This window comes from Anopheles funestus, chromosome 3RL (genome assembly GCF_943734845.2).
Source record: "Anopheles funestus chromosome 3RL, idAnoFuneDA-416_04, whole genome shotgun sequence".
NCBI lineage: Eukaryota > Metazoa > Arthropoda > Insecta > Diptera > Culicidae > Anopheles > Anopheles funestus.
The window spans coordinates 45,082,391-45,100,813 of NC_064599.1; the positions used below are offsets into that span (position 1 = coordinate 45,082,391).

The 18,423-nt window shown below is 45.1% G+C and overlaps 4 protein-coding genes across 7 annotated transcripts in view; 2 read left to right on the forward strand and 2 right to left on the reverse strand.

The window, feature by feature from the left end:
- Window positions 1–8,914, forward strand: part of LOC125768265 (uncharacterized) — a 187,491-nt gene extending 178,577 nt beyond the window's left edge. Inside the window, exon 3 of one of the 4 annotated variants that reach the window (XR_007418863.1) lies at window positions 8,743–8,914. The gene's annotated coding sequence lies outside the window, so the exon portion shown is untranslated. Of the gene's footprint in view, window positions 1–2,804; window positions 3,836–8,737 lie in introns of those variants that run through there. The other 3 variants (XR_007418865.1, XR_007418862.1, XR_007418864.1) reach the window with 3 other exon arrangements.
- Window positions 1–18,423, reverse strand: part of LOC125768286 (putative uncharacterized protein DDB_G0282133) — a 260,527-nt gene that overhangs the window by 193,109 nt on the left and 48,995 nt on the right. The window lies entirely within an intron of this gene.
- LOC125769450 (ankyrin repeat and LEM domain-containing protein 1-like) overlaps window positions 1–18,423 on the reverse strand; it is a 361,429-nt gene that overhangs the window by 130,688 nt on the left and 212,318 nt on the right.
- On the forward strand, window positions 3,887–8,746 carry LOC125768263 (uncharacterized). Its single transcript, XM_049435665.1, has 2 exons — window positions 3,887–7,784; window positions 8,121–8,746. Exons 1-2 carry the CDS (start codon window positions 3,893–3,895, stop codon window positions 8,492–8,494), a joined length of 4,266 nt encoding a protein of 1,421 aa, XP_049291622.1. The 5' UTR covers window positions 3,887–3,892; the 3' UTR covers window positions 8,495–8,746.

Consider the following 18,423-nt stretch of genomic DNA (forward strand, 5'->3'; position numbering starts at 1 on the left):
GGCAAATTTTAAACCAATGTAATTCATAAAATACTGGATGGATTTTGATATTTCTTTGTGATTTAGAAAGGAAATTAAATATTATTTATGTATATATGCGCATGTTTCTGATTTGTGTAGAAATTAAGTTTAAATTTTGAAAATGTTTGCAAAAAGTCCGTGAAAATTATCATTTTTTTAAACTTTGACTTCAAACCATTCTGGGAGTTTTGTCGAGTTGCGTCCTCTCATTAGTACCACATAATAGTGTAACATGTGTACTTTCATGCGGTAAAGAGATATTGTGCGAAAGTTTGCGAACGCGATTTTTATGACAGTTTTTCCAAAATAACTTTTCTTTAGAAGAGGTACATAAAGTACTCGGCGTCCCCACAGGTATTGTTTTTAATATAGCGTTTTAATCAGAAAATTATTTATTTATTTTCCTTTGGTTCGTCTTTCCGTTTTTTAGGTATAATTTTTGATATTTTCTCAACTTGTACTCTATTTATAGTAGCGTTCTGTACTTTGTGTTACACTCAGATACGTGTGTTCCTGGTGTGGTTACCTGTACTTTTTGCACTCGATTGACAGTCAACAGGTGCACAAAGCAAGTAATTTGAACAATCCATACTTTAGGATAACATATAAGGTTGGATGTTATGGCCGCAGTAGGGTTTTAAAGATATTTGAGGGAATCATATCAGGTATGATTCCATATTAGGTATGATTCCATTAGAATAATCTGTATCTGTAACGGGTAATGAAAGGTAAACCGGCATCTTAACAAGGCGTCATCATTTCTGATTATCATTTACTTGTATCAGCGTTAAGTCCTATCCGCCTTTCATTTGCTTCGAATGAGGAGGATATAATTTGGCTTAATTTACTACCTCAAAGTGTACGTTTTTGTCGGCCAATTGAAGTACAATTTGTCAAAGAAACAAAAGAAGTGTTAGAGAGTGTAAAAGAAATTAATGATCAAATTATGACCACATTGGCTCTAAAAATAATCTTAAGTGTCACAGATGACGTGATAGTGTCTTTTAATTTTTATATGAGTATGATAGATGGGAAAGTGTTTGCCTATGTTACTAATACTCAATCAATGCAAACTTGTTGTGTAAGTGGAGCTATGCCAAGCCAGATGAATAACTTGAATGAAGTGGAAAATGGATTTTGTGTTAATCCTGAAAATTTGAACTTTGGAATTTCTCCGTTACATTGCTGGATGCGGTTTTTAGAGTGTCTGAAATACTGAAACAAATTTTGCAAGCACTAGTACGACCACACGGTCCCATGATCAGCAACATCAGGAACTAAGTTCTGATTCCGATGGACAGGACATTGCAGGGCTTGGAGAAGAAGGCTGTATTACATACACTAAATATTAGTTTTGCAAATGTTGTTGAAGGTTTAAAGAGGTTTTGGAAGTTTTGCAAATGATATCAATACCTTTGGCAATAGTTAGTCTTCATCCAATCAAACGACTGAACTAAAATACCAGTGAAAATCTTTAGATGTTGTTACAATACCTTAAGGACCAGGCACCTCCATTACCTCAGGCAGTGGGCGACGGTAGATAACATTTTTTTTCAAAGGTACCTGTGATATCGATCTTTTCTCCTACCTATATAGATCCTTATACAAGTGGAGATGAAGACCCTCAACAATATTCAACTAGTTTGATGTGGTTTAGACATGTGTGTCCGACGGATGAAACATTATCTATAATTTTCGTACCGAAAAACCCAAAATAGTGGTAAAAACAACTTTATACCTCTTAAAATGAATAAAAAGGTAAACCATTGCTAATCTATAAAGTATTGAAAACAAAAAACCAAAACTAGAACCCCTTACAATTGAAAAAATTATCATTTTCAGAAGGAAGCTTATGAAACACGCCCGAAAACACCAATTCATTGAGCGCCATCTGGTGATTTTGGTCTGAACTAAACCAAACATGCATTTTTTTTGTCTCTACCAATGATATCAAAACCAACAAAAACATAAAATATCCCCGAGAATAATTTCATCCCGAAATTTCTTCCCAGGTGACCAACGTGAATGGGTGGAATATTTGCGAGACTATGTATCAGCGCTTGAAAATACGTTAGTCAACAAAAAGTAGAGCGTCATCTTGAAAAAAAATATAGGAAAGTGAATGTAGTGTAGTATCTCAGTGCACTACACTTCCTTGGTATGTCAGCTGGGAATTGATGAATGGGAGAACAATAAAGCAATCAGTTGCATACGGATCACCGTGCTGAAAAAACGTACTTAATCAAGACACTAGAGGAATAAACACTAACAATAATAAAAAATATATTAGACGATTTACTGTGACACGCTCGCTAGTGGTTTCGTCGCCTAGCCCGCTCTCACGCTCTTTCGCGCCGGAGAACCTAACGCTAAGTGAGATTAACCGATAGGTCAGGTTTCGCGAGGAAAGAGTCGCTAACACATTTCTGTCAGTAGAACAAACTCGTCTGAATTATCTTCCTAATGGTTTCGTTTTGGCAGATGCGGAAAACTCCGGAGCAGTTGTTGATGTGTTCTTGGGCGTAGAATATTTCTACGAGTTTCTCCAGATAGATGGCTTAAAATAATTAAAGACAAGGAAGCTAACACTATGTTTGTGAATAATGTATTTGGTTGGATAGCGATTGAGGAGTCTATAGGGGAGTCTAGAGGAGCAAATCAAAAGATTTAGGAGAATAGAAGATGTTTACGTTTCGTATGCGTTACACTCATTTGACAGTTGAAATTTATTATTCCGATTAATGCAGTATTGTTTTCACCGGGGTAGCGTTACGAACGCAGAGGTTAGTTGTGTTAGTGTAAGGACCGTTAGGGCTAAGAACCATTGCGAAAAATCACTGCACTTGTAATAAAATACGTACGCCGAACGGTCAAGCGAGAAACCGCGCTCCAGATTAATTTTTCACCGTTCCGAAAGAAAACTAAAATTCACAACGTAGGGATCGATCGCGAACATTTGGTGCCGTGACCAGGATATATTCTTTCGGAGTGAAATTAATTTCGGTTTCTTAAAGTGATCATTGCTGCGTGTTGCAAGATTGCACTATTGCACTGAGTGTGAACACTTGTATTATTTGTTGAAAGTTGTCAGCTATCTGTAACGTACTGTACGTGTACCGTGATTGTTGATCGTGATTATTGACTGTTGGCTGCTTGTGGAAATTTGTGGTGTTGAGTTTTTTGGTTGTGAACTCGTCCTCGCGAATTTTGTGTTTTTTGTCGTTGACCGGCCATCACTGTGAGCATTGGCGTCGGTTCAATGGCATCACCAGCCGACTTGCGTTCCAGAAGAGTGACGTTGGAGGAGAAGATTCATCGTGCTGCTGCATTTGCTGCAAATTTCGTTCCGGCGCGCGACGAGCTTAAAGTGCCTTTTTATGCCGCGGAAGTTGAACGAGTTTCAGTCGAATACGACGGTGTGCAGCAGATGATTGAAAATGGTGCTGCACCGGAGGAACGCGCGCTTGAAAGCCATTTACGCGCCACGATGGAGGATGCTATAATGGCTGTGAGAGCAAGCCTCCAAGCACTAATGCAACCGACGCCGCGCGTAGCCATCGCGTCATCATCGAATCGCGTTGCAGCGTCGGAGCTAAGATTGCCAAGAATTTCGTTGCCTGAATTCGACGGTAATGAAATGCAATGGGCAACGTTTCGTGACACTTTTGAAGCACTTATTCACAACAACACCGAAGTGCTGGATATCCAAAAGTTTCACTATCTGCGAGCAGCACTGAAAGGAGAAGCTGCTAGGCTGCTAGATTCCATCCCGTTGTGTTCCTCAAATTACTCCATTGCATGGAAATCATTGGTCGATCGCTATGCCAATGAGTATTTACAAAAAAAGAGGCATTTGCAAGCCATTTTCAACATGTCGAGAGTGCAAAAGGAATCCAATGCAGCACTGCATAGGCTGGTCGATGATTTCGACAGACATGTGAAAATGCTCCACCAGTTGGGTGAGCCAACTGAACAGTGGAGCACTATTCTGGAGTATGTGTTGTGCACAAAACTGCCTGAGGAAACGTTGAAGAACTGGGAGGATCATGCTTCCACGCTCGATACACCTGACTACGCAACGCTAATAGATTTCCTACAAAGAAAAATGCGAATATTAGAGTCCATATCGATGAATCATCAGTCTACGAAGGAAAGTACTCACCCGAATCCCGTGCGGCGCGCCCCGCAGCAGCTTTCTTCCTGCTCTTCCACTACGAGCAATTCTAAAGAGTGCCCATATTGCCAACACGAGCATGCCCTGAGCAGTTGTTACAAGTATTGCCGCCTTCCACTGTCTGAGCGTATTCAGATTGCAAATGAGAAGAAGGTTTGCAATAACTGCTTACGGAAGGGCCATTGGGCAAGAAACTGTCTTACGTCTTCCCGATGCAAGCATTGCCGTGACAGACATCACACTCTTTTGCACCGCTCCAATGAACCAGCAGGATCGAAAGAAGGGTCACCGGAACGTCCCGATTCACCGAAGCCGAAGGATCGCGCATACGCTCAGTCGCTCAACGTTACTGAGACGACGGAGCGTTCAGAGGAGGTGTTTCTGCTGACTGTGCGAGTGAACATCGTAGATGCTGACGGCAAAGAGCATTCGGTGCGTGCTCTTCTAGACAGTGCGTCGCAAGCGAGCCTGATGACCGAAAGGATTGCCAGATTGCTGCAGATAAAACGGTCTCCAGCTAACGTCAAAGTATTGGGAGCTGGTAAGGTATCTCGCAATGTTCGTGAATCTGTGTTTGCTGAGATTCGGTCGAAAAGACAGCATTTCAGTTGTGGCGTACAATTTATGTTGATGGACCAAATAACCTCTAATATTCCTTCAGAGAACATAGCTATTAGCCACTGGTGTATCCCGAAAGGAATTGAGCTAGCTGATCCGGAATTTAATAAATCACAGCCAATCGATTTATTAATAGGCGCGAAGCACTATTATTCGTTTTTCCCTAGTGCAGCACGAGTGCACTTGGGTCCTGACCTTCCATCATTGATTGACAGCGTGTTTGGCTGGATTGTAGCGGGTTCGGCAATGTTGCATTACCCTGCTAATTCGCAGACAATTATTTCCAACGCTGTTTGCATGATGTCACTGGAAGAAAGCATGGAACGGTTTTGGAAAATCGAATCTTTGGTAATGAAAGATGGATACTCGCCCGAAGAACGCAGATGTGAACAGCTATTTCAGACAACCACGACGAGAGATAAGGATGGTCGGTACATCGTCCGTTTGACGCGTCATCCTGACTTTGGGGTACGATTAGGTGCATCCAAAACAAGTGCAAAACGTCGATTCGAGCTGTTGGAGAAACGTTTCGTTAGAAATGCCAAACTGAAGGAAGAGTATCACGCATTTATGAAGGAGTACTACGAGTTGGGGCATATGCGTTTGGTCCGCGATGAACTGCCGGAGCCAGTTGAATCGTACTATCTGCCCCACCATCCCGTGTTCAAAGAGTCGAGCACTACAACGAAAATCAGAGTCGTGTTTGACGGCTCTTCGAAAACTACAAGCGGTTATTCCCTTAATGAGGCTCTCTGTGTGGGACCAGTGGTGCAGGACGAGCTGCTTGATCAACTTTTGCGTTTTCGCACCTACAGAGTGGCCTTGGTAGGCGACATAGCAAAGATGTACCGGCAGATATTGCTTCATCCTGATGATCGTCCGTTAGTGCGAATCTTCTTTCGATTTTCGACGCAGCAACCAGTCCAGATTTATGAGCTGAATACGGTTACCTATGGACTGGCACCATCATCGTTCCTTGCTACGCGTGCTCTGATTCAGCTAGCGGATGATGAGGGCGACGCATACCCACGAGCGGGTCCGGCTTTGCGAAAGAACTTCTACGTCGACGATTTCATCGGAGGAGCGAACTCGGTAGAAGAGGCTACGTTGCTACGAGATGAGTTAGCTGAGTTGCTACTTAAAGGCGGATTTGAGCTACGCAAATGGACCTCGAATTGTCCTGATGTTCTGCGCGGACTCGATGAGTCGCAAATTGGAACAACTTCCAAGATGAGCTTCGCTTCCCATGAAGCCGTGAAGACACTTGGGATCAGTTGGGTTCCACAAGAAGATTGGTTGCTATTTGAAGGATTGTGTCAACCTGATACCGATGTCATCACAAAGCGATCTGTACTTTCCACCATCGCTAAAATGTATGATCCGCTGGGAATGATAGCTCCGATAGTCATTCGGGCAAAGATGATAATGCAGGAAATATGGACGTACTCGTGTGATTGGGATGATGCCCTGCCAGCAGGCATCGTTAGTAAGTGGAAGCAGCTTCAACAGGAGATCCAATCCCTTTCACAGTACCGTATGGAAAGATACGTATTGGTTCCCGGCGCACGTAAGATTGAGCTGCACACCTTTTCCGATGCTTCAACAGTAGCTTATGGTGCATGCACGTATGTACGGTGTGAAGAGCCGGGACGAGCTCGGGTGATGCTTCTAGCATCTAAGAGTAAGGTAGCACCCTTAAAGCAACTAACGGTTGCCAGACTAGAGTTATGTGCCTGCGTCCTTGCAGCACATTTGCACCATCGAATAAAAAGGGCGATTGCTACGAACATTGATGCGTCATGGTTTTGGACCGATTCAGCTATCTGCACGGCGTGGATTAGGGCGCCTCCAACCACGTGGAAAACGTTTGTCGCCAACCGTGTGGCTGAGATACAGCATTTTACGAGTGACGCAAAGTGGCGACACATAGCTGGAGTCGAAAATCCCGCAGATCTGGTGTCACGCGGGATGGAAGTGTTGGAATTCAACAACAGCATGGCATGGAGACATGGGCCAGCATGGTTGGCGAAACCAGAGGATGTTTGGCCTATGTCTGATCCAACGGAGCCTTCTGAGGCAATTCAAGAGAAGAAGGTCTTAACAGCCGCCGTTGCGACGTGTACCAACGAGCTGTTCTTGCGTTGGTCATCATTCACTCGCCTGGTAAATGTCGTAGGTTATTGTCGACGTTTCATTGCCATGGTGCCACATCTGCGGCGCATAAGACGTGAAGGAGCCATGCATTCCAACGAAGGCAATGCGCATTCCAGTAATTCCGCATCTCCGAAGGTGTTGAGCGTTCTTGAGCGAGCAGCAGCGGAAGACGCTTTATTAAGGCTTGCTCAGCGTGAGTCTTTCGCGGAAGAGTTGAGTGATCTGCAAACGGGGAAACAAATTAGAAGGCAGTCACAGTTACGTCGACTTACCCCATTTTTGGACAAAAAGGGCATCATCAGAGTTGGTGGCCGATTGAACTTGGCGCAGCTACCCTTTCAGTCGAAGCATCCCGCGTTGCTGCCAAAGGGCCACCCACTGGCTCGATTAATCGCAGAGAGCTACCACAAGTTGCTGCTACATGGTGGAGGACGTTTGTTGCTGTCATCCATAAGGGAAAGATTTTGGCCCTTGAACGGAAGAATGTTGGTGAAAGCCGTGGTGAGGAATTGCATCCGATGTATTCGTCATCATCCTACGGCAGCAGAGCAGCATACTGGTCAACTGCCCTCTGGTAGATTAGTCCCGAGTCGTCCGTTTGCGGTCACAGGAGTGGATTACGCAGGCCCATTGTATCTAAAGCCTGCGCATCGGCGGGCTGCATCGCTGAAGGCATATTTGTGTGTCTTTGTGTGTTTCACAACCAAGGCGGTTCATCTAGAGCTAGTGGGTGATCTTTCAACCGAAGGGTTTCTCGCTGCTCTACGGAGATTTACGGCGAGGAGAGGTGTTCCGGAGCACATCCATTCGGACAACGGTAAAAACTTCGAAGGTGCCAGGAACGAGCTGCAGGAACTTTTTGCGAGATTGGGAAGTGAGACTGCACAGAGTGTCATCGCAGCGTCGTGCGCGGAACATGGAATCACTTGGCACATGATTCCACCGAGAGCTCCCCATTTTGGCGGCCTTTGGGAAGCTGCGGTAAAAACTGCCAAGCGTCACCTGTTTCGTCAACTGGGCAGTACACGATTATCGTTTGAAGGCTACTACACCGTTCTGCATCAAATCGAGGCAGCAATGAACTCTCTTCCGCTGCTGCCACTTTCCGACGATCCTAATGATTTGGCCGCACTAACGCCTTCTCATTTTTTAGTAGGTTCATCGATGACGGCGATACCAGATCCGGAACTAACGCACGCACACATAAACACCGAACAGCACTTGACCAAACTTCAACTACTGGTTCAGAAGTTTTGGAAACACTGGCAGAAGGAATACTTACAAGAACTGCAGAAGGACCCACGCATCGCTAAGAACGCGGATAACATTCAACCGGGGCGAATGGTTATCGTAGTGGACGAGCTGCTGCCAACTACTCGCTGGCCGCTTGCACGAGTCGTAGAGGTTCACCCCGGCGCGGATGGATTAGTACGCGTAGTCACGTTGCGAACACCTAAGGGAATTATAAAACGTCCGATCACGAAAATCTGTCCCTTACCAATATCCAGTGAAAATGTAGGAGCATAAGGAAGTCAGGAAATTTCACTTGCACAAAGATTACGAATCACTTGGTACTTAACACTTTTATCCGTTTGCGATACCACGCGGTGTTTTGACATAGGCGAGCAAGGATAAGTTTGTTTGTTGATGGTACATCAAGGCGAGGAGTATGTTTACGTTTCGTATGCGTTACACTCATTTGACAGTTGAAATTTATTATTCCGATTAATGCAGTATTGTTTTCACCGGGGTAGCGTTACGAACGCAGAGGTTAGTTGTGTTAGTGTAAGGACCGTTAGGGCTAAGAACCATTGCGAAAAATCACTGCACTTGTAATAAAATACGTACGCCGAACGGTCAAGCGAGAAACCGCGCTCCAGATTAATTTTTCACCGTTCCGAAAGAAAACTAAAATTCACAACGTAGGGATCGATCGCGAACAGAAGAGATTCTACCGAACTCTTACCCAAGAAGAGAAACATTGCGAACAGCAATTCTAGGAAAGTCACGCTCGAGACGAAACATTGTCAAGTTGCCTATGCGTGTCAACGGCGAGCAAATGATTGGAGAGTTGTTTGAAATGGCCAAGCGTAGATTTCTACAGTTGGAGAGGCGTTTGATGAGCGACGAGGATCTGTATGCTAGTTACCAGGAAGTGGTTCGAAAAAAATGGATCTACAGCAGGGATGAGCAACCTTTTAGAGCTTTGGGCCACATTCAAAATCAAAAACAGGTTGGAGGGCCACATTGCAGGTTGCATTGGTATAATAATGAATGTAGTAAAGCTGCTTTTATCCGGACTTTTTCGGGCTAGAAGCAATGCTGCATTTGTCAAAAGTGAATTAGGATTAGAAATCTTTATTTTTATTTTTGAGTGTTGTATTAACCGGGTATTTGCACTTTTAATTCTTAATAACTGTTCAAGCCCGTGGCTGTGGGTTGAACTCTTCTGGATTTCTTTCTTTCTTCGAGGAACCATCTATTCAGTTCGTAGGTTGATAATCGAATCTACTGTATTTGTCACTTTTACATACACTTCTCTCGCTCATGTCAATAGCGATGAGAACTTTCCGGATGAGAACGGAACAACACATTTGATATAAAATTTGCTATTGGCTTGAAACTTTGAAGCTAGATTCGCCGGCCCCATAAAACCAACTCGAGGGCCGCGTTGCGATTGCAATCCGCCATGACAGTGTTTTAATTCGATATATTTAAAGACTGGTGGTTAATCTGTTTCGCGATACCTGTCAGTGATACGTCCGGTAGTACTCTACGGATACGAGTCCTGGACTATGCTAACGGAGGACGCCATTGCACTCGCTATTTTCGAACGGCTCGTGATGAGGATGCCGGACTCATACGCAGTTATACGGCCCCACCCAATCGATGGCCCTCATCGAAATGAACGTACAAAAATTATGCGGAATACCTATAATAATAACAAAAAAAAACTTTCAAAGCATTCATGAGGATAGGTAAAAAATCCTAAGAATTTTTTTAATGCATTATTTCGCATAGTTCAGTCTGCCTCCAGCATCCGTTGCGAGAGGACGTATTTCGTTTGGAAGCGTGCCTACGGAGTTTTGCTAAGGCAGCAAGTGGTCAATGCCCCGAAGTACGATTGCGTACTCAGCGTGCTTGTGCGATTTGGCTGTATCGTGCTAATCGGTGTCTCCGTCTGTCTCCGATATTCGTTCGGAAGACGATTGTGGTGTTAGTGTTTTCGATCGAGTGCGCTAAGCAAGCTTACCGTAGCAACGCTTTCGCTTCGATCGAGGTAGTTTGTCATATGCAGTGTGTAGTGCAGTACAGTGCGTGTGTGTATTGTCTAACGTGCGTTACGGTAAGTGTATCCTTTCCTTCCTTGACCGTTGCCTCCGGCTCTACCATGGAGCAAGAGTGTTCTGATTCCGAAAGGGAGATAGAACCATGCGTGAAGCGAAAGCCAGGGCGCCCTAGATCCGCACCAGCCGCTAAAAAAGTGGCCTTGGAAGACCCCCGTCCTTCGACCGCTAAGGCACCACAAATGAGCCGGTGCAAATGAGCCGAAGGAAGTGGAGCACCGAGCGCGTGCGTATCCCGCGTCCTGGGAAGGCAGGGCTTGTGTATATTTCATGCCGCGGGCCAAGCAGCTCGACGTTAGATCGATCGCGGCGTCGATCTTTAAAAAGCATCCGGGTGTTTCCGATATGTTTCGGATGCGCCCAGACAAGATAAGGGTAACCACAAAGGACCGGGCTCTAGTCAACTTGATTGCGGCTGATTCCGATTATACGGAGCACTACCGGGTTTATATCCCCGGTAGTTTGGTCGAGGTTTCCGGCGTAATTGAGGATTTTGATTACCCCGTAGAGGAAGTGGTAAAAATGGGCCAGGGTGTGTTTTCTTCCCCTAACATGCCCAAAGTAAAGGTACTTGAAGCGAAAAAGCTGTACAGGCTGGACGCTTCAGAACCAAACGAAAAGAGATTTATTCAGACCTCCTCAATCCGAGTTACGTTTGAGGGTACGGTACTTCCCAACTTCCCCCAACTTCGGATACTGTAGAACAACTCTGGGTAAAAATTTACGGTGACAAGCGAACGTTTGTCACTGGTGCAGTATACATCCCTCCGGATCAGGCAAACAACGCTACCGTTATACGTACCCTTTGCTCATCTATAGATGATGTTGCCTGTGATTCAAATGAAGCTTGCCTCTTATTCGGAGACTTCAACTTCTCATTTTTGTCTTGGATTCTTGATCGCTCTAATGCTCCAGCACTTCAAGTTGATTTCGAGCAATCACGTGTCACGGAAACCTGTCGCCTTTTGCTGGACTGCATCTATAGTAACGGATTGTCTCAGATCAATCACATTCCTAATAACTCGAATAACATCCTAGATCTAATATTCGTGTGTGATGAGATCCTGTGGTCTTGTGCCCCACCGGTGATATCACCCTTTCCCGTTGTTGCCCACCTTTAGAACTGCATATGTTCATCACCCACCTTTAGAACTGCATATTTCTGGAGCGGGAATTGGAGAGCAGTCTCGGTATTCTAATACAGCACCTTTTGTCTCCGGCACACTCAATTACAGTCGAACTAACTTCGTGCTTCTGACTGACTTGTTGCAATCTACCGACTGGTCATTCCTTGAGGGTAATCCAGATATTGACACGGCACTGCAACTATTCAATAATACACTCCTGGGGCATTTATATACCAGTTGCCCTTTAACTAAACCACGTCGTAGTCCGCCTTGGTCTGATGCTCATTTACACTGCTTAAAACGAAACAAATCGTCATGCTACCGTTTCTATCGCAGACAAGGCACCCAACAATCAAGGCTGAGATTCATCGCTGCGCATAACGTCTACAGACGCTACAACAGGATGCTACACTCTCGTTTCCTTAATCGGGTTCAATCATCGCTCTCCAGAAACCCTAAACGATTCTGGAAATACGTTAAATCTAAACGTGGTAATAACTCACTTCCCGCTGTCCTCACACACAATAATGTGTCTACAAATAACAAGGAAGACATGTGCAATCTATTTGCTGAACGTTTCAAGGATTGTTTTACCGTGGATCCTGGAAGCTTCTCACTAGACGCAGCTTTAAATATCGTACCTCGTGACGTCCTCGATATCCATTCACGGGACATTATTGTCTCTAAAGACACTGTGCTACGTGCTCTGCAGCAAGTGAAAATTTCTTACAACCCTGGGCCCGATGGTATCCCTACAGCCATTCTCTACAACTGCCGCGAGCATTTAGCTGAACCCTTGGCGCGCATCTTCCAACTTTCCCTGGCGCAGTGTACTGTTCCTACCGCCTGGAAATCTTCGGTGATGTTTCCTGTGTACAAAAAAGGCGATAAGAGCCGTGCAGCAAACTACCGCGGTATTACTACCTTGCCCCCTGGTGCCAAGGTCTTCGAGATTGTGATACAAAACTCGCTGATACATCACTGCCGTCCTTATATCTCAACGCGCCAACACGGATTCTTCCCTCATCGCAGTGTTACAACTAACCTGGTTGAATTCGTCACTAACTGCCATACAGCATTCTCTTCTGGAGCTCAGATGGACGCTGTATATACAGACTTAAAGGCAGCTTTTGATCGCGTGAATCACCGCTTGTTGCTTGCTAAGCTTGCCCGACTCGGATTCTCTGCACCTCTGGTAAATTGGTTCAGTTCCTACCTCAAAGGTCGTATTTACCACGTGCAGATTGACCACGCATCCTCATACAAATTCGAGAGCTCTTCCGGTGTTCCCCAGGGCAGCAATCTCGGGCCTTTGCTGTTCTCACTCTACATTAACGACGTCACACTGGCTACCACAGAGGCTGAATGTTTGCTGTACGCTGATGACGTTAGGCTGTTTCGTCCTGTGCGGTGTGTTTACGACTGTCTCTGTCTTCAACGTTCAGTAGCTGTTTTTTCCGACTGGTACAAATGTAATGGCCTAGAAACATCTGTCGATAAATGTATGTCAACGTCATTCTTTAGAACTGTTAGTCCTATAGTATTTAACTACAACATCTGTGGAACCCAACTGTTGCGGTGCGACACTGTTAGGGATTTAGGAGTCACGCTGGACCGCAAATTAGATTTTCATCAACACTTCTGTGATATTATTGACAAAGCTAACAAATGCTAGGATTTATTCGTCGTCAGTCTAGAGAGTTTAGTGACCCCCACTGTCTACTAACCTTGTATAAATCCTTTGTTCGTTCAGGGCTCGAGTTCAGTTCAGTGGTCTGGTGTGCATCGTCTAGTGTTTGGACAAACAGAATTGAATCAGTGCAGAAAAGATTCACACGTATTGTCCTTCATTTCACTCCGTGGCGTAATGTAACTTCTCGTCCCTCGTACCATACTCGTTGTTTGTTATTTGGACTGGATACACTTGGTAGGAGACGTGATAACGCCCAGTGCACCTTTATGGCCAAACTAATCATCGGTGAGTTAGATGCACCCGATCTATTGTCTAGAGTAAATATAAATGTCCCTCCTAGAATGTTCCGTAACTACAGACCACTTAGAACTGACCTTAGAAGACGTGCATATAGCGAGAATGACCCTATGACAGCAATGGCTCTTAGATTTAATTTGCGTTACGCGTTTTTTGACTGGCATCAACCTATTAATTTCAACTAGGCTCATTCGTGTTCGTGGCGTCACTTTTTACATTTGCGTTTCATTTATGTACAGTAAATATGGTTTTATTTTTAAGCAAGTGATAAGGCCATGGCTTATATGTCACAATAAACAATAAACAATAAACCCGGTCGCTCTAGAGCAGGCAGCCATGAGACCAGTAAAGAACCGGAGAGTACTTTATAAAAAAGTACAACGGAAGGTTCTAAGAGCGAAAAATAAACCCTTGGCACCAAAGCGTCGCGGGAAAAAAGAAACCCCCTCCCCCGTCACTCCAACACGTGACGCTGCTCCTTCTGCTCCTCCTCCACAAAATCCCAGGAAACAGCCCAAGAGTAAGCGATCCCCTCGGACCGAAGCCCCTGTGGAAAGCATGGCTTTCTCCACAGAGCCTAGGAACTTTCCGAGGATCCCTGCCCCATCTCTTTCTGAGATCCTCCTGAGGATGATATCCGCGCTCCCATTATCCGAGATTTCTGCGACAGGTACAAATTTTCAATTCTGAACTCAGGAGAGGCAACTAGGATGTCGACGCCAAAAAGTAGGGAAAGTGCACTGGACTTGTCTCTATGTCCATCTGCTATGGCCCTGGATTTTAGCTGGAAGGTGATTCAGGACCCTATTGGCAGTGATCACTTGCCGATAGAAATTTCTTACATCAAGGGAGGATGTTCAGTTGATGGGATCCCCGTTAAATGTGACTTAACGAGGAACATCGATTGGACGAGATACGGCGAATTAGTAGCCGCTTCGCTTTCTCTTGCTACTTATTATTCAACTCCTGTAAATGAGTATAAAAATCTTGTTGCAGTCATAAACAAGTGTGCCCTTGAAGCCCAAACAAGGCGCTCCCACCAAGCAAGGACATTTAAAAAGCCACCCACTCCTTGGTGGGACAAGGATTGCCAAGCAGCTTTCAATAAGAAACGGGAGGCGTATAAAGCCTTCCGGGACACGGGCTCGAGGCCTTTATATGAAAAATATAAGGGACAAGAGAGATCGTGCAAAAACCTGTTAAGGCGAAGAAAAAGGGTTATTGGCGCAGATACGTCAACAATCTGGATCCTTCCACTTCCTTAAATTCGCTTTGGAAAATGGCTAGAAGGATGCGAAACAGCATCAACATTAACGAGAGCGAAAGTTTTTCCGGCGAATGGCTTATTGAATTCGCACACAAGCTATCTCCCGACTTCGTTCCAGCGCAGAATTTCATTCAAGATGCGCCTGGCAGTGACCCAATGTTGGACTCACCATTCACCATGGTGGAACTATCTTTGGCTCTCCTACCATGTAAAAATTCTTCCCCAGGGTTGGATCAGGTTGGTAGTAAATTACTTCAAAACCTTCCAGACGTGGGGAAGAAACGATTGTTGAGCATCTTCAACAGTATGTTGGAACTCAACATCGTCCCACAAGAATAGAGAGAAGTGAAAGTTGTCACTATTTTGAAGCCTGGTAAACCGCCATCAAGGCACGACTCATATCGTCCGATATCTCTACTGTCGTGTCTGAGAAAACTCCTTGAAAGAATGATTCTTTTCCGTTTAGAAGAATGGTTGGAATCCAACAACCTTCTTTCAGATACCCAGTTTGGTTTCCGTAAAGCAAAGGGTACTAACGACTGTTTAGCGCTTCTGGTAACAGAAATTGAACTTGCTCGTGCTCGCAAGCAAAAAATGGGGTCTATTTTTCTAGATATACAGGGGGCATTTGACTCAGTTTCTCCACACAAACTGAGTCAAAAATTGCAAACTGCTGGGCTAGGGCCGAAATTGAATAACTTCTTATTCAATCTTTTGTCGGAAAAAGCAATGAATTTCAACAATGGTCATGTGCAATTAAAGCGGACCAGTTTCCATGGACTAGCACAAGGGTCCTGCTTGAGCCCCCTGCTAGATAAGCTTTTACGTTAGTGAAATTGATTCTTGTCTAGCACCAAATTGTAGTCTTAGACAATTGGCAGACGACGGCGTCATATCAGTCGCTAGCAGGGACGCCGTCGAAATACAACAGGTTTTACAAACCACATTGGATAACCTTGCCGAGTGGTCTGAAAACCTTGGTATCAAGTTTTCTGCAACGAAAACCGAAATGGTAGTCTTTTCTCCCTTTAGCGACACTGACAAAAATAGGGAGAAGGGACTATGTTATGCTATTTGGGTTATTTTGAAATTGGTAGTTGGGAGCCAAGTATACCTCAGTCATAAGGACACCTTGGCTTCCTGTAACGTGTGCACAAATACCAATATGAATAAAGCAGAGTGCAAGTATTGAACTTAGTGAAAGGACGTGTTTTTTCTTTGCTCCCGAAATTCGTACTTGTGTCCTCTCTTGCAAAAATATACAGTCCACTCGAAGAACAGTTTGGTCCTACGGAACCGGATACGTTGAAAACCAGTGTGCGTTATCTGTGCCTTTTCGCGTAAAATCGGTTTATGGAACATCCACAGTCGGATGTTAGTGGCGTGACACGTGGTGCGTCGCTACCGAGCCAATAGAGTAGCACTATCCGAAAAACAAAGGACCGTAATTCGGAAAGTGTGATTCGTCGGATGTCAGCCCGAAGGCATTCCGATCGAAAAAAGTGCGTATTCAGTATAGAACCGCGTGCATCTTAGCTTGGCGTGGGTTTTGCCTAAAGCAAATGGCGGACCGGCGCAAGTGAAGTAGTGAGTGTGCATACGTAGTGTACAATGCAATCACCGTTTACACGGTCAAAGAAACTGAAACGAACACCAGAAAAACAATCGACATCTCATTCTCTAGAACCAACACAGCAACAACAGAAAGTAAAGAAAGATTCCAACAAAATGGATGCTCAGTTGAAGGTTTTAGTGAAGCAACGCGAGGCAGTGCGTCGAAAGCTAAGTCGTGTGAGTGCAGCCTTGTGTGATAGCGATGAACAACCCAACACCAACGTAAAAAACGTGCGCTTCCTTCAGCTCCAAGAAAAGGCTTTAGCAAACGTGTACAAAGAATGCAATGAAGTGCAGAATAAAATCTACGAACTAACGCTCTCTGAAGCCGATGACGAAGAGCAGAACGATCAGTACATCGAGTTTGAGAAAGTGTTTAACGAAGTTTCGCTGAAGTTGAGCATGTGCTTAGATTCCGCGCCCAAAATGGAGGCAGCAGCTCCAGTTGTGCCATCGATCCTGCCGCAAGCTCAGCCCTACCTTCCACCGTTGAAAGTGCCCTTACCGACTTTCGATGGATCGTATGAGAAGTGGTACTCATTCAAGGCTATGTTTACTACCGTAATGAATCGATACCAGCAGGAAGAACCAGCCCTGAAATTGTTCCATCTCCGGAACTGTCTGGTCGGAAAGGCGGCAGGTATCATCGACGACGATTTAGTGAACAACAACGATTATGAAGCAGCTTGGAAGATCCTTACGCAACGTTACGAGGATAAACGGGTTGTCGTAGACAAACACATAGAGGACCTCTTTGGTCTAACCAAGGTCAGTCGCGACAATGCAGCAAACTTGCGTAAGGTGATCGACACCTGTACTAAAAACGTCGAGGCGTTGAAAAATCATAGTTTTCCGGTAGACGGTCTTGGTGAGCAAATGCTGGTAAACCTTATAGCCAACAAGTTGGATAAGAAACTAAGGGTTGCGTGGGAAACTAAACAAAAGAAAAACGTGTTTTCAACTTACGCTACATTGATCGAGTTTTTGGAGGAGCAATGTAGAATTTCAGAGAAGCTAGACACCGGCGTGAAACCTTCGACGGAAGCTGCGAAGCCAAGGGCAGTGGCAAAAACGCTAGTTGTCGGTGAATCTCAGCAACAGGAAAAGTGTCCAATATGCAGCGCCATGCATGAACTAAGACACTGTGAGCTTTTCAAGCAGAAGAGTGTCAGTGAAAGGCACGAAATAGTGAAACGGTGTGGCGCTTGCTTCAACTGTTTATCGAATGGTCACCGCATCCGAGCATGTCAGTCTGGTTCTTGCCGTCGATGTGGCAAGAAACATCACAGCTTACTCCACGAAGACAACCCTAGCCATGTTCCCGCTAGTGTAGCGCCAACGTTCGTGCCTGCTGAAGCTCCGACCCCTTGTGTGCAAAAGAAGTGGATCCGGAAAGACAAACCGTGCTCTCGACCGCAGTTGTTTTAGTAGACGGTTTGTGCAGAACTCCATATCCGTGCCGAGCAATTTTGGATTCTGCATCACAGCTAAATTTTGTCACCCAACGATTTGTTAACCTTCTCTCGATAAAAATGGAAATCACGGACGTCATCGTAAGTAGTTTAAATGGTAATAAAACACGTTTAAACCGTAGGTTGCGCACGACGATCAGGTCTCGTGCCGGAGACATTGTTGCTGAACTGGATTTTCTAGTGACCCCACGAATCACTGGTGAACTTCCATCGAAGTCTTTTGACATATCACAGTGGCCCATCTCGAGCGAACAGGTGCTGGCCGATCCTACCTTCAACAGAAGAGGACCTGTCGATATGCTGATTGGCGCCGATTGTTTTTGGAATTTGATGCAAGATGGCCGATGCGAACTCGGTCCTAATCGACCTGTGCTGCGATACACGAAGCTAGGTTGGATAGCCGGCGGTGTGATTGCGAGTGATACGACGATCGTTGCGCGCACACTTTGCCATACTGCTGACGATGAGCCGCTCATCGATCTACTGAGGAACTTCTACAAGGTAGAATCCTGCGACGAGCCCCGCTCTTCTCCGAAGGCGGACGAAGAGGTGTGTCTGGAACATTTCCAACGCACTCACGAGCGAACTGCGAAGGGTCGGTATGTGGTTCGACATCCCTTCAACGAACGTAAGGGCGAG